A 26,766-nucleotide genomic window follows, 5' to 3' on the forward strand; every position below is an offset into this window, starting at 1 on the left:
TAAAACTTCAAACTGGTAACACTCGCGAATATCAGGAAAATTGTCAAACGAATGCCATTCATGGGACCATGAGATTCGCGCCAAAGTAGTAAACATTGTATTGTCAAATTGTCGGAATTGCAATAAAGAGTGAAATTGGTGTGTGGAAAGTGTATAATGCATTGATCGAAATGGCTTTTTATAATGAGAATTATGGAGTAAGTATCTAATTAGCTGTGGGGGCAGTGCTTTGCTAATAATTCTAGTGTGCCTGCTCCTGAGTCGTCGGCAAATAGTTAATGCACATTTCCATTGTTTAGGAATTAAAGTTTAAACTGCTTGAAACTACATAAGGATACGCATTATATCATTTTATCATATATATTTTTCGAACTAATCAATGAGTTATTTCGTTTAATACTTTTTATCACCAACTCTAGACCGGCTTCCCAACCGCTTGCCGCATGAAGAAATAAAAAAGCACTGATTCCTCCCCGTATTGTCTTCTGTGAATCTTTTAATCTTGTTAACAGGATAATTCAAGTCGGAGAAAAATGAATGAAATAATAGAATTGTGAAACTGATGGAGATTAAATGCGGTGCCACACGAACGACACAGTTATTTGGCAACGAGTTAACTAACAAAAGCAACTCCTGGAGCATTATTCCGCCATTTATCAGACAGCTGTTTGAAAATCGCGGCAGAAGGCTAGTGATTTCGCGGTTGCTCTTTCCTGCATCTTTTCTTACCAAAAAGTCCAAAACTGCTCTATGAAAATTTCACGTTAGTGGCCCAATAACTCCGAAAATATTCAATCACGGCACATCAAACTTATTATCTGTTGCTCCCGTTTTCAGAAGGAAGAGTCATCATCATCAACGGGGCAACAACCAGTATGCCTTAGTAAGGAAGGTTTTGCGCTGAGGTCCTCCAATTCGATATCCCTAAACGCTGTCTGGCGTCCTGACCTACGCCACGGCTCAGGCAGGCTCTGCCTCGTCTTCTTTTTCTACCACAGATATTGCCCTTATAAACTTTCCGAGCTGGATCATACTCATCCATACAGATTAGGTAACTCGCATACCGCAACCTGTTGAGCAGGATTTTATCCACAAGCAAACGGTCTTGGTATCGCTCATAGAGTTTGTCGTTATGTAGGCTACGGAATCGTCCATGTATGGGGGCAGAAAATTCTTTGGAGGATTCTTCTCTCGACGCAGCCAAGAGTTCCCATTTTTTCTTGCTAAGAACCCAACTCTCCGAGGAATACATGAGGACTCGCAAGATCATAGACTTACAGTAAGAGCTTTGACACTATGGTGAGACATTTCGAGCGAAACAGTTTTTGTAAGCTGAAATAGGCTGTGTTGGCAGCCAACAAGCGTGCGTGGATTTCATTGTCATTGTTGTGATTGTCGACCCTAGATAGGAGAAATTTTCAACGGCGCCAAAGTTGTAGTCTCCTATTTTTATTGTTTTCGTTTGACCAGTGCGATTCCATATTGTTCGTTCTTTTGATTTTGGCGCTGACGTTGCCACCATGTCCTTCGTCTTGCCTTCATTAATGTGCAGCCCAAGATCTCGCGTCGTCTGCTCGATCTGGATGAAGGTAGACTGTACATCTCGGGTTGTTCTTCCCATAATGCCAATATCGTCAGTGTAGGCCAGTAGTTGGGTGGACTTGAAGAGGATGGTATCTTTCGCATTAACATCTGCATCGCGAATCACTTTCTTCAGGACCAGGTTAAAGAGGACGCATGATAAGGCATCCCCTTGTCTTGGACCGTTCAAGTCTCGAGAGTGATCCTACTGCTTTTATCGAACCTCGCACATTGGTCAGTGTCAGCCTAGTCAGTCTTATCAATTTTGTCGGGATAGCGCCTGCTTTTATCGAACCTCGCACATTGGTCAGTGTCAGCCTAGTCAGTCTTATCAATTTTGTCGGGATAGCGAATTCTCTCATGGCTGTTACCCTGGCTATGCTGTCATAGGCGGCTTTATAGTCAATGAAGATGGTGCAATTGATGGCCATATTCCAGTAGTTTTTCCATCGCTTGCCACAGAGAGAAAATCTGATCTGTTGCCGATTTGCCCTGGAGTGAAGTACGGGCCAATGATGTTCTAGTCATATGAAGTTATCCGGCCTAGCAAGATAGCAGAAAATATCTTATAGATGGTACTTAGCAACGTGATACCTCTATAATTGCTGCACTGCGTGATATCCCCCTTTTTATGTAAGGAACAAATAATGCCTCGTTGCCAGTCGTCAGGCATTGATTCGCTGTGCCACACCTTGAGCATCTATTGATGAACCACTTGGTGTAATTGGTCGCCTCCATATTTAATCTTTTTTTTCTTCAGCTTTTGCCCCGTTCACAAGCGGAGTCGGCTCGTCGTGATCGGTTTCGCCATTTGGCTCTATCGAATGCCTGATTTGGGTGCAATCTCGAGGCTTTTAAATTCCCATCCAGCGTATCAAGCCACCGTTGATTCGGCTTGCCTTTTGGTCGTTTACCACCGATTTCGATGTTCAGTCCAATCTTGGCAAGTGAATTCTCGTTAGCACGAATTGCTTGACCATACCATCGAAGACGCCTCTCTCGCAATTTTTTCACGATCGGTGCAACCCCATAACGATCCCCGATATCCTCATTTCGAATGTGATCAAAACGTGTCACGCCACTAGTCCAACGCAACATCTTCGTCTCCATTAGCGAAAAACGACATTCATTGTCTTTTATAGTTAGCCAACATTCAGAACCATAGAGGACGGCAGGACGGATGACATTGCAGTAAATTTTAGATTTAAGACATTCGTTGATCACAAAGAACATCAGCTACGCAACGCCACTTCACTCAGGGTGCGTTAATGCGTGAAGCAATTTCATAACGCAGTTCTCCATTAGCTGATAGCGTTGACCCGAGGTACTTAAATCGCTCAGTTCTGGGCAGATCACTGCCGCTGACAGTGATTGTGCCTGTTTCATGGGGATTGGTCGTCAAAAATTCAGTTTTGTTTTGATTCAATGTAAGACCGTGTTGCACGAGGCGAACATTCCATTTTCGAATGAGTTGCTCGAGATCATTTTTGCTATCAGATGCTAGGAAAACATCATCTACATAAAGCAATGTGTAGGGCCCTGGACGTTGGGTATCCCATGTGACGATGTTCATAACAAGAACAAAGAGGAGTGGAGGAGTTGTGAGAGGACGCTTCCTTGATGAACACCAACAGAGACACGAAACGGTTTTGATACACCCGCCATACTTCGAAATTTACTGTTCGGATCGTGGTAGAGCAATTGAACCCAGCGCACGAGTTCTTCTGGCACTAAGTGTTGTCGCAAAGCATACCAGATGAGTTCGTGCGGCACACGGTCAAACGCTTTCTCTAGATCCAGAAATGCAACGTAAAGAGGGTTATGTTTCTCACGGTGTTTCTCCATGGGCAACCACGCAGGGTATATTGCGTCAGTAGTTCCGCAATTTTTGACAAATCCGGTTATTTCAACAATTTCGCGAATACGGTTGTGAAGAATGCATTCAAAAATTTTCATGGTATGGGAAAGTAACCGGATCGGACGGCAATTCTTTGTTTTTCCATATTGGAACAGTGGTACTTTCTCGCCAGTCAAATGGTGTTCTTCCTCCTTGAATAACCCGATTAAAGAATTCACTGAGCCACAGTGTTGGGTCCCAGCTCTTCGCTTATCAGAGCTCAGATGCGATGGACCAGCCATCCTTGGCCTTGCTTTTTATACAATAGGTACACTGTTGTACAATAACTCGCGCTATATTCTTCCCTTTCAAAGGTCAGAACCGTTGTCTTGTAATTGCCAATGATCCTGCATGCATATTCGTTCAATTCTTCGGTACTTATTGGCTTATTGTTCACAGTCACCTTAGGCTCTCTAGCAATTCTTGGAAATTTAACGTCATGATCCTCGCGTTTCGAAAGATTTATGGAACGAAGAATACACGGTAACCATATGAAGCATCACGAACGAGTTGGAATGTTGTATTCGTTTCCAAACGGGTCCTATTCATATCGGGATTGCAGGTCTTATCTTCCTTCTCTTTTCCTTCTTCCTTGTTTTTGCTCGACTTAAAGATCGGGAACCACAATGATTCTCGCCCAAGCAAGAACAATGGCCCGTGGAATATAAGTAATTCTCGGGAAATTTTTCTGGAGATGTTCCTTTTGACAGAACATCTGCCAGATTGTTAGTTGACTTCATATGCCGCCACTGGTCGTTATTTGATAGTGAATGACTTATGTCGATGTTGGGAATGAATACAACAAAGTGCAATCCAAGAGTCCGTCCGTAGATAGGGAGTTGCTCCTTTAAGATTTGCTTTTAGACGCCGGTTGACGTTTTGGGTACAGGCCGTCACCCTTCATGGGTCTCACGTATACTCTAGCTGCTGCTTTTTCGAAGCCTCTACAAATGTGTAAATTACGTACTGACGTTCCAACCTCTTGAATAAACACATGTCCTGGGATCTTCACCCTCTCTAATCTCTGCAACTTTTTTCAATAAGTGCACTACCTTGTCTGCAACTCGCAAGGAACAGCCGCATCCCAACCATATTTAAGTGCTAACAGTTCCTGAAGGAGCAGTTTAAGGACATTATCATGGGTGCAATCACACCCAGTGGATCGAAGATTCGTGATATATCCGAGGCGATCATCCTTTAAGTTGCTCTGTGTAAACATTTCCTCGCATTGCTACTCTGCAGACGTGTGGGGCTCAGAAGCTTCTGGCTCGGTCAGCCAAATCAGGGTAGCATTCTCGTTTTTTAACTTTGCAGGCATCTTACTAGTCCTGCTGCTCTTCCCAAAAGTCTGAATTGTGTCAGTGATGATGATGTTTGAACAGACTGTGGAATTCCAGTCCAGAATGACGAACTTCTCAATAGTACAGTGCTATGCACCAACAGAAACTATGGGCAACCGAGCCATAGGAAGGGCTTCTTAAAGGCGACATTACTATTTTTATAGCTGATTTGAATACCAAGGTAAAATATAAAACAACTTGCTCGTAATATGCTATAGAGAAATACAGTCTTTAGGTGAGAGGTTTGTAGCTTCCTTCATTTCCGCTGGTCCGTCATTGGCAAAACATTGTTCGAATACTGAGCCTGCCATAGGGATAATTGTGTTTCAACTGGCCATATTGCGGCCAATGGACTCAGGAATTGTCTTCAAGGCGTGCCCAACTTGATAGTCGCTAACATCGACCTCGAGCGAGATCATCACCGGGTGCCTGCTTACCTTCACTTTGTATTACGTCCGCATATGCTTGTAGTGACAGAAAGCATCTCCACAGTCCATTTTCGTAATACGGCTATGATTCGGCAGTGAGAGAAGTACATTTCTGACCCGACGACAGACATCTTTAATAGCTCTCCAGATAATATTGATGGTACAAATCATGTCCTGAAGGGGCTCCGTAAGATCTGCGGAAACGGGGAAATGAATCGACGAAGATAAGAAAAGATGGCTCTTTTTGCCGCTTCCAGTTTCTGCAGAGCTGCTATTTTCAAGTGAAAGGCAAAAGAGCGAATATTCCATAAGTTTGACCGACAAAGATCAGAGAGGCTTCCACAGCGGACCCTCCTGCACTGACCATGGATTATTGTGGAGCAGTGTGCTTTGCTCAGATCTCTGCTTCATACACTTTTCATCAACTTCGAAAAAGCTGTCGGCAACTCAACAGGAAGTGTATCTGAAGCACTTTGTATAAGAAGGAAAGAATTGAAGATAAATACCAACAAAACCAAAACTTTCATCCTAACTGATCATCGCATTCCTTCTGTTTGTATAATTGTGCAGAACACTGGCGGTGTCGATCAATTTGCTTATCTTGGGAACGGTTATTTTTGCCGAAAACGGCATCGAACTTGATACAGGGTGTATATTTAAAGTAATGAAGATATTTTTGCCATCATGCGACAGTACACCATAGAGATCTCGTACCGGTTGGAATTGGTATTAGAGGGCTTGACCTGAGAAGCAGTAGCCCGCTGGTTTTGGTTGAGAAGTGATCACGCGCCGAGTGGGTAAGCAAAAAGAAGTGTGGGCACGCTCGCTTTCGATTTACTTTTGGGAATGCGCACCGTGCACCACTTGTTGCAATTGTCGATAAATTTTATGAAGTACCTAACGCCATCTTGCGAAGCTACTTCCATTTGGGCCAAGGATACAATTCGCACGTATCTTACCCGTACCCTGATGAAATTCCTCGAACTCTGCGCATTAATGCAGACACGAAAAATCCTTGGTTTCGTTGGTATTTATTTTCAATTTGATTTCCCTTGCGCTTTTATCCAAATCCAGAACGATCTGGCCAAGGCTAGGTGACAGAAATTAGATGTCATTAGCATTGTCTTTTGGGTTGCATGATGATATTATCCATATTAAGGTAAATATTAGTGACTGCATATTAGGGTGACTCTGGATAGATCGCCTATAACCAAGTCTCAGTATCCTTATACGGAAGCAAAATTGACTGAGACAACTTTTCACAAAATAGTCAGTACGTTTGAGCGGAAAATTCACTGCACCTGACACCTTTCTGGACGTGAAGGAACTGAAGGTGAAGGTGAAATAACGTAGCTTGGATGAGGTATATCAATGGGCTACGTGCTGTAAACATAAAACGGACACGATACTGTTCACTACGAAAATCTGAATACCAGACGTCAATCAACATCGACTTTGCAGCCAAAGATTGACTCTGCATCTTAGCGTAATGCTAGATAAACTTAGAAACAAAGCGTAATCTGCGGACTACGAAAACTAGTGTAGCGTATTCCACCTACAAAACTACCATCTTTGTATCTTTGCCAAATGGAAATCCCGCCGGATTCTAGTTTGTAGTATAAATTCCTCTGGAAACTTACTTCGATACAATATACGATGTTTTGCGCCATCTTATCTCGCTCTAATAATAGCTATTAGTTCTTTTGAAATGCCCCAGATATACTCCTTGTTAGTTTATAATCTCGTATAGTGGCATAGCGTTACAAAAGGATCAGAGAAAAAGGTAGTGATATCTGTGCATTCCAGGTGGCGCTATTACTGTCTAACTCAATATGGAAGACTTGTTCTCGTAGCGCTGGTCTGATTATATGGGCTCGCATATGCAAAACCTGCAATTCTGCAATAGATTCTTCTACAATTTTCGAGACCCAGGACGAACTAATTATTTAGTGTCTAGAGAGAAGTCGATAAACGTTGATATCATATACGAGCAGTAATTGTAGCTTCAGTGGCTTATTTCACAAAATGTTTCGGCTTTTTTATGCAAAGCAATACAGAATATGGCTTGTATCAAATTTCGGGGAAACGGGGAAATTTTGAGGAACATAATTACTGTAAATTTAAAATAAATAATAAAGGATTTAATTGAAATATTTTTGGTAGAATCGTATTTTAGAAATACTCAACTATCCGGTTATGCACAGATGTCCCGAATTGGGACTTCTGGTGGACCGATGTAGCATTCGAGAACTTCAGGATGTCTATCCAGCTATAGTTAGTTCTATATTCAGTTCAAATGGAGGCACGGGTTGGGGATTAAGGACAACAACAAGAGAAACTAACCCACACGACTTTGATGTTCTCTACAACTTCTTTATACCATTGGGACCGATGTTTCGTTTATGCTATCGACTCCTAAATGATGCTATAAAATTTGAGCTAAACACAGAAATCTTACCGGTAAGTTAGTAGTTTTAAAATTTCCACATTCATATAAATTCTATGCTTTTCTTATATTTCCTAGCATAAAATGGTTGAAATGCTGCAAAATGGACAGTACTCAATGTTTTATGCGGATTTACTCAATATAGATCCATTCAGACGATCGGTGACATCACTTTCCTTGAACGCATTTGACTACTTCATCCTTAATTTCGTTATCCATGGAACTGTTCCATTGCACAAAATGTTTCCAGCTGCCCTCAATGTGCACAACGAACGTTCGAAGACCGCATATTTCTATTTAACTGCGGATTATTTATGTGCATTTATGCCAAGTAATCCAGATGCAATTGTAATGCCAACGAATATATGTGGAACTGTAAAAGTTGCTCAACCAATGCCTGTGCAGCCACTTCAACCAACACGATCACCAAAATACTTAACGTTGTCACCGTTGGCACACTTTACGGCACCAAACAAATCGGTCTCCAGAACACCTGAATCACCTCGAGCATATGCTTGGCGAACGGAATCAGTTTTGTATTTCTTTGTAGATGGATGGATGCGATTTGACGTTGATGAAAACAGGGTGAGTAATAAATGAAAGATATTTTTCTTAACCATATTTTATGAGTACTGAGTATTTATGTGAAAATATTTGATTCAGCGAAATGATTTCATTGATGTGTATGTGTTTATGCTCAATGCAATGTCCATATGGCTCAGTGGCTAGAGTGCTGGATGTAATGCAATGGACTCGTAACTGCCTACGTTGTCAGCGCGCCAAAGTCAGCCGGCACACAAAAAACCCGTACCAGCCATTCGAGGTGACCGACGGAAGATTCCAGCAGTATTGTTGGACGAAGTTAGACAGACACCACTGGCAGACCAGTCTGCCGATTCCGTGGCGCTATGGGACGCTTAGGGTTATAACCACAGACCAAGGCACCCAGTTTGAATCGCCACTTTTCACTGCCTTAGCCAAAACACTGGGATGCAAGCGAACCAGAACATCCTCATATCATCTGACATCAAACGTTCTCTCAAGGGCGCTATCATGTGTTTAGAAAACAATCGTAACTGACCTCGGTCTCCGGGCAAGTATCAAACAAGACCTGAACGTGCCATCAGCAGAGCTGTTATTCGGCATCCCATTACGGTTGTCAGGTGAATGTTTCCTGGATTCGGAAGTCGAGAGTGATCCCACTTCGATTCGTATTTCTCAGCAAAATCCATCAGAACCTTAGACATGTTCACCCAACGACCATCGCCCAAGAATTAAAGTCCTGCACACACGTCTTCATTAGGGTGGATACCGTAAAAAAAATCACTGGAAAAGCCATTCACTGGACCTCACTGTGTCTTTCACTGCATTTCGCCCATACTGTTCAAGGAGGATTTCAACGGGCGGCAGGAAAATATTTCCACCGAAAGGCTGAAATGTGTCCGGATAGCTCCGTGGTTGTCATACGGAAGGCCGCGGTTCAAATCTCGCTGGTGGTTGAGGGATTTGTATCGTGACTGGGTGTTGGATACTAGTCGACCCAGCTATGAATGAATACCTGAGCTAAATCAGGGAAATACAGTGTGCTGTAGTGTATCGTTACGGTATTGAATGAAATGTTCTAACCATTCAAGGCTCTGTTCCGATTGGATTGTCGCGCCAACGATTCTTTTTATAATACAACAACAGCAATGAAGAATTAAGAACCCTGCTTCGCACACATAGATCCAGGACACATTTCAACTCTAGTTTCTTTGGCATTTTACTTTTAGTACGACTTGATTGTAAGATTCTTCTAGATATTAGATATGAATGTCGCTAGCAACTGCTTTCGATTCTGATCCTTGACATTTTAAAATAAACGTAGGATCGTCGCCAGCCATAATGGCGGCTTTCAGCATCCGGTTCCAACGCTCTAACATCCCATTGGATCGCGGGTGGTATGCCGTAGTTCGCTGGCGTTTGAATCCCAGGGGTTTGCCTAACTCCGAGAAAAGGATGGACTCAGATTGCATTCCCTGGTCAGTGATGATCACTGCAGGGACACCAAAGCGAGGGATCTACTCTCGACAGAGGGCTTCGGCACAAGATCACGCCGTAAGGTCCTTCAGAGGTATTGCCTCAGGCCACCGCGTAAACATGTCGATGATTGTGAGGCAATACTTGAAACCGTGCGAGTCTAGCAAAGGGCCTACGATGTCAAGGTGTATTGTGTGGAACCGCTTGGTAGAGCGGGGAAATGAGCCCACTTCCTTTCTTACATGCCTGGTGATCTTACACTTTCAGGTATTGATGTCCTTATTCATGGAGGGCCAGAAGTATTTTTCGGTGACTAGCCGATTTGTTGTCCTGATGCCTGAATGCGCTAAGTCGTATTTGGGTTTCAAAACGGACTGGTGTCGGGCGGCCTTGGGCAGGAAACGACGATAGAAGTTTAGCATGCCCAAGAACCTTCTCAACTCCTTCACGGTTTTCGGACGCGGGAAGCTTGAGATCGCTTGCATCTTGTCTAGATCTGACCGTATTCCGTCAGAGGAAATGGAGTGGCCGAGGAATCTCACCTGGAGCTTGCATTTATCAACGTTTGAACGTTGAAAAATGCACTCGAGATGGGCTAAATGCTCAGACTCTGAGGAAGAAGCGACCAAAACATCATCCAAATACAAAACAGAAGTCGAGGTTTCGCAGGACCAAGTGAATGAACCTTTGAAAGGTTTGCGCCGCATTGCACAACCCGAAAGTCATCCGCGTGAACTCGAAGAGTCCAAAGGGTGTGCATACTGCCGTCTTTGGAATGTCTTCTGGAACTACAGGGATTTGGTGATATGCCTTGGTTAAATCCAAAGTCGAAAAAATGCGGCAGTTTGCGAGATGATGCGCAAAGTCGTGGATGAACGGAATTGGATATCAGTCTAGAACAGTCTGTGCGTTTAGCCTTCTATAATCCCCACATGGGCTCCATTCGTCGTTTGACTTAGGGACCATATTGAGTGGGGAAGACCAACAGTTGTTTGAAGGTCTGCAGATACCCTGTTGAACAAGTTGCTCAAATTCTTTCCGTGCAATAGCCAACTTCTGGGATGATAGAGGATGCACCTTTGAGGAGATAGGGGAGCTGGTTTCGAGAGACTACATTCGGTAGTAATCTGGCTGAACTTTTGGAGGAGTGCCCGAACCCGAGAGTCAGTAATATACTCCAAAAGTAAGGAAAGTTGTTGGTGAGGTGAGATGAGATTTGGTATGACGAATTAAGACCAGTCGTGGGATCTATAAGGGACCTGTTCTGCAAGTCCACCAGCAACCCATAGTGGCACAAGAAGTCTGCGCCTAAAATGGGGAAACTGACATCCGCCACGTAAATGTCCTACGCAAGCCAAGACTCACGGTCACTTGCCTGTACTCGTAGGTGTTATTTCGCGAGAAATTTGCCGCCGCGAGTTTTAAGGGTTGCGGGAATAACCAATGGTGCCCGGGTACGGGAAGAACTGAAACCTCCGCACCAGTATCAATCAGATAACTGCGCCTGCTGAGTGGGTCATAAATTGTTAGGCGACATGGCGCTGTGCTCTGGATGGGCGTCGCCAGGACCCCCGCGGACCTAGTTTTTTGTGGAAGACGCGAATTTACACAGGAGCGGTACTTTATCGCCGAATCTACGTGATACCAACAAATGCTTCGGTCCGTAGATTGTCCCGACGACTTGCTACCCGATCGCCCTTTTCGAGCAGTAGACCGCGAGCGAGCTCGTGACCTGCCGCACGTGAGGACTGGTTGGGTGCCCTCCGGAAGCCGTCGCAGCCAGAGAGACTTCATCAAATCGCCGTCAATCTTGCTCCCACCCAATTGCCTCATTTCGCGAAGCAATTAGCTGGGAGTTCGATCGCACATCGTCAAACCTGCCAGCAAGTGATCCAGCTTAGCTGATTCACTTAACGACAGGCGCTTGATTAGCTCCGTTTTCAATAAGGTGCAGGAGGCCGACTTAACAATGTCGGCCACCAGGAGGTTGGACTCCCCCACAATTGCGTAATTAAACCTAGTCGCGTCCATTGCCACTTCCGCCTTCTGATCAGTTCGTCCGTCGGTAACTGGCCTGCGCGCCGACGAAGTTCTTTGTTTGAAATAGTATCAGGCCAGCCTGTTTAGATTTGTAAAAACTCAAGCTATATTTAAATTGCAGGACCTCCCAAGCAGTGAATTCATTCGTGTCGTGCGGATTTTGGTTAAACAACTACACGCATTTGGAAATTCAGCAGAACTGGATAATACATCAATGGCATCGCTGAGAAAGTTAGCACAACCAATGATGAATGCTAGAATCTACCCGTTCTTGAAAAGCATTATTGCACGATGGCCACTGGATAGTTCAATGTCCGTCGTCTTAGAACTTTGGTTGAGTTACATCCAACCTTGGAGATATACATTTGATAGGAACTATAGGTAAGACCTGAATTAGTGACTTAAGGTACAAATTATAATTGGAATTATTTCTGCAGCAACACTAGCTATGAAGCCCCCATAAATCCAAAATATGAACAATTCATTTCGGAAAACTTGGTTATCTACACACAAATATTCATCCAAATATTGCCCCGTTTTGAGAGGCTTGATTTCACTTCATTCCGAAATGGTGTAATGCTCCATCGTCTTATCAAAGTAGGTTTCCCTTTTGTTGAGTGTGAACATGGCTTATATTTGTAATAATATTTTTAACAGGTTTTTAGTCAAAGTACGCTGCCACAAATGCTTCGTTATTGCGAAGAAAAAGCATCTCACAATATCGGAAATGTTTCAATGACACCCCAAACATCCCCAAAAAGGACAATTTATTACAGGTATCTATAGTCTAGCAGCTTTGGGATGAACATCATTTTAATACTCGATTTTATCATTTGAATATTCAAGTTCGCGCTCGATAGAAGCACCACCAGAATGGGATACCTTTGGAAGTAGTAAATTTTTCCAAGAAAGCTCTTACATTTACATGTTTGGCGATTACGTCCAAGCTCAAATCCAGCAGTTCATCAAGAAAGTGTACATATCTAAGATGTATGTAATGCAGGAAATCGAAAGCATAGAAACTTCGATAAAACGTGAAACGCAAGGCTTCTTTAAGTACATTGCTCACTTCTTGTCCAAACTTTTCGAGGATATGACTGACGAAGAATTAAAGCTACAAGAACTTCGTAAGATACCCGATGTGCTTGATATTGCGATTCAGTCGCTATCTTACATTTTTGACGTAAATTATTGTACGTTTTACTTTTGCTGTTAATTTACTATATTTAATTTCTAGGTAAATTTACCAGACATTTCGATTGAGCATATTGAACCCAGGGAGGTAAACTATTCTGACTTGGATCTGTCAGCCACTGACGAATTGGATATATCTAGAATATCACCTGCGCAAGTAAATAGATTTTCGCTTATAGCTATTCGGTTGTAATATATGTTGTTTTATATTTTTACTTCCATTACTCAGATGCGAAACTGCATAACGCATTGTAAAATCACATCTGATCCAGCCCTATTACCAATTCAGGCGCACGAATGTACAATTCTAGTGAGATTTCTGCACCAAGTCACCTGCAAGTTGAATATGATGGTAAGAATCACAATATTGAGCACAATTTCAGTTTCATCGAAGTCGTTTTCTTTCCTCAGTTCGCCCGCGATATGAATGAATATTTCCAAAGAACAGACATATGGGGCAAAATAGCACGTCAAATTCTGAATCCTCCCATGGCTGTGCAGCGCTTTGATAAATCTAAAGGTAGGATATGGAAGGCCCTAATATTGTGAACAATCATTGAATTACCATCTGCTCTTTCCAGGTTATAGCATATTGTGTGAAAATCAACTACCACCAAGATTATGCCTCCGTTTCCTGGCGTCATACAAAACTCTCGTTATAATTCCAATATCATGTTTTATTGCACAGACTCTCTGGGGGGTCCCCAGCCTGGGCCTGCTAATATTAATATTTCTTACATTTATGTATATTATTATTATGGCATTGATTTCTTAGCGAAATATATAACAGTAACGTACGAGTGTGTATTAAGTTATATTTGAACTGAATTAATAAAAATGTTTTTATATAAAGTTACTCTATGGGTTTTATTGCTAGTTTCACTTCGGAATCTGGCGTCGCTACTAATCGCAATATAATATCCACAGGCTTATCATTGAGACATTTTAGTCGGAAGCTAGAAACAACCTATGAAAACGCTTTGTGTGAGGAACGTGGACGTTTAATCCTATTACATTGAATCTTACCAGCTCAATCAAGGACTGCATCTGAAGGGAAGCAATCTTCCGGCCAATACACGACCGACTGCCTAAAGAGAAGGGCAGTGTAGCGTGGGGATGGTGAACTCCGCACAATTCTCCACTCTCATTTCGTAACCACCGATTCGGAATAAACTGGTTTGCATCAACGAAATTCATCTCATCCCGACCGGATGTGTATAAAGACAAAATAACTAAAGTCTAAAATTAAAAAATATGTGAGTACGAATTTCTATTTTTTTTTTCGATTTTCTACTTACTCCTTTTGGAATCTCATATCCTCCGATCAGAGCATCTTTGGCTAGAAATCGCCCAATAAATGGGGCTACTGGGTACAACCTGAGCGTCTCTCGAATTATTGCCTTTATGTACTTATGATCTTCGTTATTACATACGTCGGAGCGGGCCTGGTTTTGTATTTGCTCGTTTGAAGCTAAGCAATATAAAGCCCAGATACTTGCAAATGCTGTCTGTAATGAAATAAAATTAAAAAAGAAAAGAAAAATCATAGAGACAAAAAAAATTTTAAGAGACATCATTAGGGGAGAACCTTTATCAATTTTACAGATACAAACTGGCGTGGAAGTCTCAGCGTAAGGCTAGTGCTGGGATAGTTGCAATTTCAAATTTTAGACAAAACAAAACAGCAGATTTAGTACTGTTATTGGGGAGAGCGACATCAAGTTCCGTGCCGCCGTGAGCAGAAATAACACTAAATATACAAATTAATCACCTCACGCGATGTTCTGCCCATTAATGCGAACAGGTGCGATGACCAGTGAAACCGAGAACCTTGATTTTGTTATTGCCTATCCTTAATCTGGATCTGCTTGCCTCCTAACTCGGTAAAAAAGCAAATAGTTGTCATCAGCGTAGTTTACGGTGTTTGGGGAAAGATAACATTGTCCATTGAACTTATTCACGTCCTTCATCCAAGACAGCATAAGGAACCTCACCGAGAATGAGCACAGAAGAGTATCAGTGACAAAATGCAACCCTGGTGAATTCTGTTTGGGCTTCGAATTCCTCTGAGATTCCTCTACCTCTTACCGTCATTATATCCCACTCTGGCAATAGCCATTAGATTTTCGGGAAGCTTTAGAGGTGTTCCTTGATGCGCTCCAGAATGATTTTAGCTAATATCTTCGCGACAGCATGCACACAAATACAAGAACTTCTCCAGTTGTCGCACTCAAGACAATTACCTTTCTTCGGAATATTACCAGTCACTCTCTTCTTCCCCTCATTGTCAAAGATTTCTGATGTCCAGCATTTGCGAATGAGTGGAAGTATTGTAACAAATCGTAACAACAACTGTAAAGACAGCAAAAAATACACAGAAAGTTCCACAAGGGGACAATCAAAGCCGGCGGCTTTACTTCATTCGAGTGCACTGGGGACAAGGATAATTTCACTTCTGTTTGGAAGAGTATTCCGTTTCCATTTCCATGTTATGGCGGCTTGCCATGCGGAGGAGTTGGAACTTCAACAGATTGTATGCAATTCAGAATAGTGGTGAAGTGCTCCTGAATACTCTTCAGAGTCCCATCATATCACTTCGGCTAGCCACAGAATGTCAAATTTATACAGTTGGAATTTTCTCTTGAATTGGAGAAAAAAAGCATTATATCATCATCATCAACGGCGCAACAACCGATATCCGGTCTAGACCTGCCTTAATAAGGAACTCCAGACACCCCGATTTTACGGCGAGATCCACCAATTTGATATCCCTGAAATCTGTCTGGCATTCTGACCTAAGCCATCGCTCCATCTCAGGCTGAGGTCTGCCTCATCTTCTTTTTCTACCATAGATATTGCCCTTATAGACTTTCCGGACTGGATCATCCTCATCCATACGGATTAGGTGACCCGCCCACCGTAACCTGTTGAGCCGGATTTTATCCACAACCAAACGGTCGTGGTATCGCTCATAGATTTCGTCGTTATGTAGGCTACGGAATCGTCCAATCGTCCAATTCTTTGGAGGATTCTTCTCTCGAACGCGGCCAAGAGCTCGCAATTTTTCTTGCTAAGAACCCAGGTCTCCGAGGAATATATGAGGACTGACAAGATCATTGTCCTGTACAGTAAGAGCTTTGACTTTTCTCACCGTTTCGACCTAAACAGTTTTGTAAGCTGAAATAGACTCTGTTGGCAGCCAACAACCGTGTGTGGATTTCATCGTCATAGCTGCAGTCTACCTTCATCCAGATCTCGATCTGGATGAAGGTAGACTGCACATCTCGGGTAGTTCTTCCCATGATGGCAATCTAGTCAGCATAGGCCAGTAAATGGGTAGAATAGTGCCTCTCGCATTCACATCTGCACCGTGAATCACTTTCTCCAGGGCCAAGTTAAAAAGGACACACGATAGGGCATCCCCTTGTCTTAGGCCGTTTGTTGATATTGAGTGGTCTCGAGAGGGATCCTGCTGCTTTTGTCTGGCCTCGCACATTGGTCAGAATCAGCCTAGTCAGCCTTATCAATTTCGACGGCATACCGAATTCTCTCATGGCCGTGTACAGTTTACAATAAGAAAGCATTCTTAAACTACAACTCACAGGTCAAAAGTAAACTTGCATGTGCCTAATTAATGCCTTAGAAATGGTTAAAACGTAAATAAATGGGAAAATGTAAAGATTGAGCTGGAGTAAGCCGGTCGTGTCTCCTTCCTGAAAAGTAGACTAAAACCCAGTCCTTTATGCTACCAGATCTCTTTTGGAAAACTACTTCTTTATAATCTAAAACATTAAATAGGTTACCACTAACCGTATCGCCTGCTGCAATAATAAGATCTAAAATGATTCTTTTGGCGGTATCTGCTGGCATTCCATGTTGTAACATCATAGCCAACATTCCGTCTCCATTGGAAAATTCCACCATCGATTGGTCCATCACCTGATTTCCTAACTCCAATACAGTGGTAACATTCGTCTCGAACTGCTTCCAAGCATCTAAATTTAGAAATTCAGCTATCTTTGCTGGAAAAGTCATCAACTTCGAACTATCCTCAAAGATTCTATAAATGTTTTTTGAAAATTCCTCCATTTTCGTCAAAAGTGCAGGAGAAGCGTTGTTGTAAGTATCGCCGAACATCACGAACAGAATAACTGGAAATGAAAAATTACAACAATTTACGTGCATTGTTAGTACAAAGTGCATTACCATCAATAGACCAACGATAAAGAGCATTCTCTAAATTTTTGACCTCGTAATATTGTGATGAATTTTCACACAACTCTTTCCATTTGTGTATCAGTCTTTTAGTAGCTATCAAGGTTAATTTCTTCGCGTATTTTTCATCTCCATTGAGCAGCAGTGGATTCATCACTCGCCTATTATTATACCATTCTTCCCCGTTCCTAAGAAGAAGTAGCTTCGTTAACATTTTTTTTTTAGTTAAACATATCGGTCTTACATAAAAAACAAGCCCCGACGACAACCGTGCTTCTTGTTGTAAATTACCCAAGCGTCTGGCAAAGGATGCGCTGGAAACTGTCCTTCGTAAAGAAAAACTGATCTCATCATCTTCGGACACGATAGGAAAACTATTTCAGCTGGACCCAACGGCTCTCGAAATATTGGGCCAAGGAGCTGATGTCTTCCATCTATAAATTTATGTAATCTGAAAATTTATGTCAGAAGGATATGAATATTTATACTACATCGCAACTAGGATTTGGAATAATCATAATGGGCGTAAATCTAATTGGCGCCTAAAAACGGGACAAATTGTATCAACTAGTCCTCCAGGTTTGGGGTTGGGTAGGGCTGACAACCCTACATGGAAAACCGAAGTTACGAAGCCACAATACGAGCGTCGGACTGGATTGACAACAAAACGACGAACCCGGCAACGACAACGGAATAACGATTTGCGCATTTTCTCATGGATCGTGCGCTATCTGTACAGAGATGAAGCAGCTAGCCGATACCCTATTCCAACATAGAGCTGATTTAACAGCGTTACAGGCGATGCGTTGGACAGGGACTGGTTTTCTGGAGAAGAGTCACTACACCATATATTATAGCGGCTATCCAGTAAACCATGTGCTCGAAGTAGGTTTCTTAGTCAGCCAAAAAATGGAACCTGCTGTTATCGGTTTTCAAAACATAAGCGAACGGCTATGCACTCTGCGCTTGGGAGGCAAATTTAGAAATATATATAATATAATATAATTAACGTTCACGCCCCTACAGAGGAGACTGCAGAGTCGGAGAAGGATACCTTCTAGGAGGCAGTAGAACGAAGACTCGAAGCCTGTCCCAGATATGATATGAAAATCATACTCGGGGAGTCTAACAGCCAAGTAGGGACGGAGCCCGTATTCAAGCGATAGGTTGGCTCTCAAGGCTTACATCAAAATACAAATGATATCGGAATGCGGATTATTCAATTAGCAGTATGGCACGAAATGATTGTTGGAGGTACCTGGTTTGAGCGGAAAACTGTCCACAAACATGCGTGGGCCTCCCCAGACGGGACCACTTTCAACCAAATTGACCACGTGTTGATCGAACGCCGCCACCTCTCAGGCTTGATGAATGTCACGTTGGCATGGTGCTCCGAGCTCGAATAACAACAGCACCACAATTCCCTCTGACAATAAGGTGAGAATAAACACTGAAGCCATTCACAACACAACCCTCCGCAACACCTATAAGGGCGAAATGGATGCTGCAATAACCGCAGCCAACAGAGATTCTGGAGATGAAGCATCAACAAATGATCTTCACAATCACCTGAAGAATGTTACCATTGATACAGCCACAAACATAATTGGCCCCAACCGCAAAAAGAGTCGGAACGGATGGTTTGACAATGAATGTAAACTAGCTACGGAACGGAATAATGCTGTCTACCGAGTAATGTTGCATTCGCAAAGAACGCGGGCACGCGCAGAGAACCATCACGAGGACAGAAAGGTACTTCACAGACGGAAGAAGGAAGCCTGGGTGAGCCAACAAGTCCGTGAACTAGAAAAGTACAGGGAGCAAGTTTTACCAACAAGTCAGCAGGATGAAGCCTTATACACCTCGATGCTCATCCTGCCGAGACAAAGGGAAATCTGATTTCCGACAGAATGGGTATATTGGAGCGATGGGTTGAATACTTTGATGAGCTACTGAACAACCAGAACATGGGCGAATTGGAGGTCCCGCCCGCTGAAGACGACGGACAAATACTGCCACCACTAAGTATAGAAGAAACAGTCCGTGCAATTCATCGGCTTAAAAATCATAAGTCGCCAGGAACCGATGGAATTACACCCGAATTGGTTAAATATGGTGGCAACCAATTACAACAAGTTTTTTTATCAACTTGTGCTCAAAGGGTGGAACAGCGAATCAATGCCTGACGATTGGCAAAGAGGCATTATCTGTCTCATACATAAAAAGGGAGATATCACGCAGCGCAGCAATTACAGAGGTATCACGCTGCTGAGTACTTGCTAGGCCGGATACGCTCAGAACATCATTGGCGCATACCAAAGAGGATTCACTCCAGGCAAATCAGCAACAAATCAGATTTTCTCGGTGCGGCAAGCGATGGAAAGACTGTAGGAATATGGACACCAGTTGCACCATCTTTTCATCGACTTTAATGCCGCCTATGATAGCATAGCCAGGGTAAAATGGTACACGGCCATGAGAGAATTCGGTATCCCAACGAAATTGATAAGACTGACTGGGCTGACTCTGATCAATGCGTGAGGCTAGATAAAAGCAGCAGAATAGCTTTCAACACCAACGGTCTACGACCGGGGGATGCCCTATCATGCGTCCTCTTTAACCTGGCCCTAGAGAAGGTGATCCGTGATGTTGAGGTAAATGCGAGGGGTACGATCCCCTTTAAGTCCACCCAACTGCTGGCCTATGTTAATGATATCGACATCATGGGAAGAGCGACCCGAGACGTACAGACTGCTTTCATCCAGATCGAGCACGCGGTGATTGGCGCGCGATCTTGGGCTGCACCGAAAACCAACCAACCAACAACATGAAATTGCACTGGTCAAACGGGAAGAATAAAGATAGGAGAATACAACTTTGAGACCGTTGATAATTTCTCATATCTAGGCTTGCTAGGCTGGTCTAGCCACACTTCCATGAATGTTTGTTCATCCATTGTTTTCTCAGAAAATCTTAGTGTTCTTTTCGATTTTGGCTTTCGGCGTATAGGTCGCGATTGCCGGGTAGTCGCTGTACGTGAAGTCCTCGCTAACTTTCCAGGACATATTACGTGCCAAAACAGGGCTGACAAAAGTCAGATCTACAATTAAATCAGACCTCCCATTCCGATAAGTGATAAGAAGTCTGATATCTCCAGGTTTTTTAGAAAATTGTACTATTACTAACAAAGTTACAGTAGGTCAAAGTTGCCTCTTCCGTGTAAATTTAGTATAACCCAAAACACTAAATGTCAATATTACACTAAAGTGAGTAGCCAAGATCATATTTCGCCATTACATATTTGGTACTTTTTCCCTCTATTTTCAGTGAGACTGCTTATTTTATTGTCATCATACTTATTGTTGCAGCGAAGCATGCAAAATGCAAACACCCATGACTTATAGAGTCCATTTTAATATTACCTACTCAGCCCCATTCTCTTTCAAACTTATCCGTTAGTTTATCACACTGAATAACTTTAATATTTTTTGTCTATGCAAAGCCAGAATCGAGCCTGAACGTGACTCCCAGTTTTCGTATCAAGCAGCAGTAATTAATGACTGCCACGGAAAGAGTGAGTGGGCGAAAATCTAACCGGCCCAGATGTTTAGAGCCAGCCCACAGTGTTTATGAAGGATACATCCCTCCCACCCTACAACCAGAGGACCCCAAAAAATTGTCTACCTAGTGTTCAGCTTGGCAAAAGTACAACAATAAGTTATTGAAGAAATGGACTGTTCGTCAGAGTTCCACTTTCTCAGAAATAAGTAAGTGCTTATTCGAATAAATCCCCCATATCTGCAAAAGGAATCTTCATCACTTTTAGTCAGGTTTCCCATCAAGGATTTAGAAAATGTTATTATCTCAGGAGATTTATTGTAGCCAGATTCGCATATGAAGGAATCCCTGAGACACCCAAATTAATGACTCCTCTTCAGGCCTGATGAAAGGGGAGTATTGCATTTCCCCTTAGACTCGGAACTTTATCGAGAGCCTGAGATAGAGATTTCAATGAGAAAAGGATAACAAGGGGACCAGAAAATGTTCCCCCCGGACCCAGTTCTCTATGAAATTTTCACCCCGGGCCCTTCTTTTTTGTGCGTACACGGAGGAGGAAAATCTTAGAAAGACACGTCCGCCGCAGCTCCACCGCCCGAACGGCGGAACTACAGCGGGCGCGTGTGGGATTCACACCCACCAAAAACCACCCCCGGTCTCTTCAGCCCCAGCCCCGCGGGACCACCATTCAGGTATTACTTCGCGGGGTAGGTTTGCTCTTAGGCACTCATCCTTCACCTATTTGCAGCTTTCCTCCTTCTCTGTTCCTTCAGCAACTCCTCCTGCATTTGGATGATTGCGGAGCTAACCGCAAGCCACTTCTGCTCGGACTCCAGCATCTCAGTAACCAAGCTCTCCGGGGTCCCACTCCTGCCCAGCACCTGGTTTAAGCTCCTTCTCTCCATCGCAAATCGTGGGCAGTGAAACATCACATGCTCTGGATCGTCCGGTATGCCATCGCATCTGGGATAGTTCGGAGAATCATCCAACCCAAAGAGGTGCAGATACTGCCTGTAGCAACCACCGTGTCCCATGAGGAACTGGGTAATGTGGTAGTGGGTCTCCCCATGCTTTCGCTCAAGCCACACCCTAATGTTGGGAATGAGCCTGTGCGTCCACCGACCTTTCGTAGACTCGTCCCATCTGCGTTGCCAGAGATCAAGCGACTCTGACCTTGCCGCATTTATACGCTGTGCATGCCCCTCACTATGTCTTGCATTGTACAGGACACTCATTTCTTTGGCCAGAATGTCAACCGGGATCATGCCTGCCACCACCAATACTGCCTCATCTGATGTGGTTCTAAAAGCACTGCAAACCTTCAAAGCCATCCGCCGGTAAACCGAATTCACCTGCTTCCGTCTCTGAGAGTTTGCAAGCGCCTCTGCTCACACAGGCGACGAGTAGAGCAGGATGGAGCGCACCATTCCGACTAGCACCAACCTCCGGCAATGTTTCGGTCCACCAATATTTGGCAACATTTTTGCAAGTGCCGTGGTGGCACTGGCTGCCTTTTGGCAAGCATACTCTAGGTGTTCCCTAAAACTCAATTTGGTGTCAATTATTACCCCCAGGTATTTGATAGTCGGCTTTGATACGACCATATGTCCACCGACCTCCACTTTTACAGTGTTATTTTTCCTGCGTTTCGTTATCAAGACCGCTTCCATTTTCGCGTCCGCCAAGGTCAGCTCGGCCTTTTCTAGCCAGGATTTTACCGCTCTCACTGTTTCCGTTGCGTAAACCTCCACATCTTCTGGGTGTTTTGCTGCAACAACCACAGCTAGGTCATCAGTAAAGCCGACAATCGTAGTCCCCTCTGGAACGGGAAGAGCAAGCACCCCATTATACATGATATTCCACAACAGGGGACCAAGTACCGATCCCTGTGGTACCCCGGCTGTGACAATGTACTCTTTGGGGACCTCATCCGTCCCGTACCAGAGAGTCCTGTCTGAGAGGTAACTTTCCACCAAATTCGCTAAGTATCCGGGGACACCTATGTCAGCCAACGCCCCTTTAATTCTATTCCAGTTGGCCGAGTTGAATGCGTTTTTGACATCCAACGCCACCACGGCACAGCAACCGCCAGAAATCAGTGCACCTTTTACCAGGTTTACCACCATGCCAATTGCGTCCACCGTAGAGTGGGCGCGTCGGAAACCAAACTGGCGTTCCGACAAACCATTGCTGGCTTCGACGATGGGCAGGAGTCTGTTGTAGATTATTCTCTCCATCATCTTCCGCATTGTATCCAACAAGCAGATAGGACGATACGACGCTGAGTTTCCAGGTGGCTTGCCAGGCTTCGGAAGCAACACCAACTTTTGCTTTTTCCACTGGGCAGGGAATATTCCTTCTTTTAGGCACGCCTCGAAGGTGTTGGCGAAAAGGTCTTCACTGCCAGTTTCAAAGCTCGGTTGGGGATGCCATCGAAACCTGGGGCCTTGTTGTCACCGAACCTACCACATATTTCCCGCAGCTCCTCCACAGTTACAGGCGGTATTATGCCGTCATTTAGCTGGACAAAAATTTGCCTTCCGCTATTTTCGTGGTGAGGAAACAGAGTGGTAACAATCTGTTTCAGGAGGCGCGGACAGGTCACCTGGGGTGATTTCCGCAGCCTTTTCATCACCACTCTGTAAGCCTCGCCCCAAGGGTTTATGTCGGCATGGTCGCACAGCTGTTTGAAGCAGTTCTTTTTGCTCCTCCGAATGGCTTCCTTTAGGCGGCCACGCAATTGCTTGTGTGCCTCCTCTCGTCGCCACCGGGTTTTCCCCTGAGCCTCTGGCAAAGCCTCCTTGCCCGAAAACATGCGGCTCGCAAACTTGCGATTTCGTTGTTCCACCAGTAGTTGGGTTGCCTACTGGGGAGCAATCGCCTTCTGGGCATAGTAGCATCGCATGCTTCCGTCACCCATCGAGTGATCTTCGTGGCTTTCTCTCCAGCCGTAGCATTCAGGGATATGTCAGATTTGAGCACCGCGGAAAACGTGTCCCCCTCGAAAGCTTTCACTGTCCAGCCAACCATACCACCCGGCATTCTGCGAGAACTCTTTTTCGAGCTCCATCCGCCCTTGATCTCTATGCAGATTGCCTGGTGGTCGCTGTGAGTATAGTCCTCACTGACATGCCAAGCGATTCCACTGGCTAAAGTGGCACTCACGTATGTCAGGTCCACTATAGACCCCAGGCCCCTTCCCCGGAAAGTGTACGAAGACCCAACATTCGCCAGTACCACGTCCAGCTCCGCGAATGCCTCGAGGAGAACACGTCCCCTGACTTTAGTTATCCGGCTGCCCCATACAAGAGCCCACGCATTGAAATCACCTCCTATTATGATCGGCCAACATCCTCTTGCATCCAAAACAAGAGCAGCAAGCATCCGCTCATACTCGACAAGTGTAGCGCTGGGTGGAGCATAGCAGCTGTAGATGTGGATGCCCTTCACCTTCGCTCTGATGAAGCCCTCCTCCGGGTGCTCCATTATTTCCTGGAAGACTTGTTCTCCACAAGTCCACAGCGCTGCTTGGCCCGTTTGGTCTTTGACCCAAACGCTACCACTGCGGTTTCGGTATGGTTCACTTAGTATGGCCACATCGATGTTTTTCTCGCGGATGGTTTGCGCGAGTAGATCCTGCGCCGAGGTTGATTTGTATCAACCTCATCTGCGATTTGTGCTAAAGGCTCTTCTGTAGTCCGGGCACCTGCTGCTGCCCGCAATGTGCCGATGGTCCACACCCTGCTTTCCTTTGCACAGTAGACAATTTGGGTCAGCTCCGCAGTCCTTGCTGATATGGCCTTCCACTCCGCATCTCCTGCATTGCTTTGACCTGTCATTTGGGTTAGTGCGTGCCTTCGCAATGTGACCAAAGCCAAGGCATCTAAAGCACCGTTTTAACGCCACCTGTTCCCTAAGGCGACACATAACCCAACCTATTCTCACTCTCCCTGCTGCTAACAGTTTGAGTGCGTTCTCCACTGGTAGGCTGATGATGGCGGTTTGTGTTCCCCCATAGGCTTTCTTTAGCGTTTTCACCACTGACTCTTGTAGTCCGGCAAGATCGAACTGTTTCTCCAACGCTTCGCGAACCTCCTCCTTCGTCGTGATTTCATCTATATCTTTGCAGATTATAGTGATCTCCGGCCTGCTAGCTCTTATGTCGGCTTCCTGCCCTAATGACTTCCCGATTTCGCTTAAGAATTTGTCCGCGGTTGCATCCTTGGATTTCTTAAGTTCCAACATAAGATCTCCCTTTCGGGACCGTCTAATGCGGCTGACATTGTCTCCCAAATTGGTGAGTTCGGGGTCTGCCTTCACTTTCCTGAGAATGTCGGCGTATGACCCTTCGCCCCGTTTGGAAATGAAAATCACCTCCGGTCTAATCTTCCTCCGATAATTTCTTTTCCGCGGTTCTACCTTCGTCCAAGCTTCCGCATCCGCCTTTGAAGGTTCGATCCCTTTTCTCGAGGTAGCCACTGCAGTATTTTCACTGGCAGCTTCGGACGTACTTTTCAAGAACTCCGCCTTTTTGGGAGTTGAGTCTTTTTTTCTTTTCGGGGTTTGCTGGCCTGTTGAGTCATTCAGCTTCTCGCGCAGCCTCTTTCCCGGTTTCTCCCCTTTTGTGTTTTGAACCGGCGTTACTTGAGTTGCCTGGTTCACTTTTCCAATCGGAGACTTCCGCCCCCCTCGTTCATCCTGGGCCTTGCCGTACGTCAAACGGATGCCTCTTATCATGGCCCTTATATTTTGGTGAATGTTCCTGCGCTCCTTTATAAACTCACACAGCTCCATGATCTTTTTACCGAGGGCAGTAAAGGCAGCTCCAGACTGATCATTGCCCAAAACATCGCTCGAGTGAATCGGCGTCAGTGATTCTTCCTCATCGAAGACTCCCGCTATACGCTTCCCACTGGGGATAGCGATCGTGGGGGCTTGTGCCCGTGTGGGAGGGGATCTGGGAAAAATCGAGCTCCTTCTGAACGGGTCCATCACTGGAGCCAGTTCAAGTTCCTCCCGTACGCTTGTAACATTAGATGCCACAGTAGCCAAGGTTCCCACTACTGAGGCGCTGCGGTCGTTGGATATCGACGGCTGGGAGCCCGCTTGCTCACTCCCAAAAACCGCCGGTACTGGGTTTCCGAAACCCTGCACCGTAACTTCATTCTTCTTCTGCTCCTCCATGTTTGGTTTTATTTCTGGGTATCCTTCCCATAGCCAATTTTTATCCACGGGTAGGCGTTTACTTCCCACCTACCCGGCCTGCACATAAACATGCCCATACACGCACATCTCCGGATGCATGCATGTGCATGGCCATGACACATTCGCCGAGCATTCCCTTACCCGCACGAAGGGATGCGCCTGATGGGAGATTTGACAACTCCACACAGGGGCCCTGTTTTTACACATAATGGTTATCCCAAATCTTAATTGCACTACTCCTCTCTCCTTGGCCAATAGGACGCAGCTGGAGTTCGAACTCGTCCTGTTTATACATACACGCAATGGAATGTATACGGGAAGGTAAAGGGAAATATAAATCAGATCCAAGAATATGAATCTCCACTTTTTCGCTTCCCGTACGGTACAAGTTCGTTAACGTTTTTCATCCCACTAAAGTGGGATGAGCTACACTAAAACTACTCTGCTAACCAACATTAACCAAAGTTCATTGTTTTCTTCTGACTAGATCTCTTGATCAAAGTTCCCATAAAAATTTAACTTTACTTACTTCGGTGCTGAACCAGCGGCTATCAAATCCAAAGTAGTTCCAATGATAGGCAACCGCCTTGCTGCAGGTATCGCATTGTACGGCAAAAAATTCACTTTTGTTTTCAAGTGACTGTAGCGCGAGATTATTCGCGAATGAGAGGAGTATATCCTTATAAAATTCTTGTAGGAATTCGAACACATAACTGTCCTTTAAATCACGACACTTCCACTCTAACTGATCGAAAACTGTGTACCTTTCTAATCCCCGGCAGATTCCTAAGCCTGCGTTAGAATGATCCCTCATTGAAACAATATCAACTGAATTCCAATTAG

At 44.5% G+C, this 26,766-nt stretch overlaps 2 protein-coding genes across 2 annotated transcripts; one reads left to right on the plus strand and one right to left on the minus strand.

Annotated features, from left to right (window-relative positions):
- Positions 1–51: 51 nt before the first annotated feature.
- LOC119659872 (sphingomyelin phosphodiesterase 4) lies at positions 52–13,801 on the plus strand. Its single transcript, XM_038068190.1, has 11 exons — positions 52–197; positions 7,410–7,706; positions 7,771–8,277; positions 11,873–12,132; positions 12,189–12,348; positions 12,409–12,527; positions 12,598–12,934; positions 12,989–13,102; positions 13,175–13,297; positions 13,357–13,465; positions 13,527–13,801. Exons 1-11 carry the CDS (start codon positions 171–173, stop codon positions 13,718–13,720), a joined length of 2,247 nt encoding a protein of 748 aa, XP_037924118.1. The 5' UTR covers positions 52–170; the 3' UTR covers positions 13,721–13,801.
- Positions 13,769–26,766, minus strand: LOC119659873 (cytochrome P450 315a1, mitochondrial). The gene is made up of 7 exons (XM_038068191.1): positions 26,453–26,766; positions 17,405–17,611; positions 17,152–17,348; positions 16,756–17,096; positions 14,244–14,453; positions 13,972–14,184; positions 13,769–13,912 (listed from the first exon to the last, which is right to left on the minus strand). Exons 1-7 carry the CDS (start codon positions 26,632–26,634, stop codon positions 13,799–13,801), a joined length of 1,464 nt encoding a protein of 487 aa, XP_037924119.1. The 5' UTR covers positions 26,635–26,766; the 3' UTR covers positions 13,769–13,798.

Source organism: Hermetia illucens, chromosome 6, assembly GCF_905115235.1.
Source record: "Hermetia illucens chromosome 6, iHerIll2.2.curated.20191125, whole genome shotgun sequence".
Classification (NCBI taxonomy): Eukaryota; Metazoa; Arthropoda; class Insecta; order Diptera; family Stratiomyidae; genus Hermetia; species Hermetia illucens.

Bases quoted from the DNA above. Each gene is read 5' to 3' on its own strand.
- LOC119659873 (XM_038068191.1), bottom strand. From the start codon at position 26,634: ATGTGTTCGAATTCCTACAAGAATTTTATAAGGATATACTCCTCTCAT. The intron at 17,349-17,404 runs GTAAGACCGATA...ACTTCTTCTTAG, and splicing joins CGTCGGGGCTTGTTTTTTAT to GAACGGGGAAGAATGGTATA. The intron at 14,454-16,755 runs GTTAGTGGTAAC...ATTTCATTACAG, and splicing joins TTATTGCAGCAGGCGATACG to ACAGCATTTGCAAGTATCTG.
- LOC119659872 (XM_038068190.1), top strand. From the start codon at position 171: ATGGCTTTTTATAATGAGAATTATGGA. The intron at 8,278-11,872 runs GTGAGTAATAAA...TTTAAATTGCAG, and splicing joins TTGACGTTGATGAAAACAGG to GACCTCCCAAGCAGTGAATT. The intron at 12,133-12,188 runs GTAAGACCTGAA...TTATTTCTGCAG, and splicing joins ACATTTGATAGGAACTATAG to CAACACTAGCTATGAAGCCC.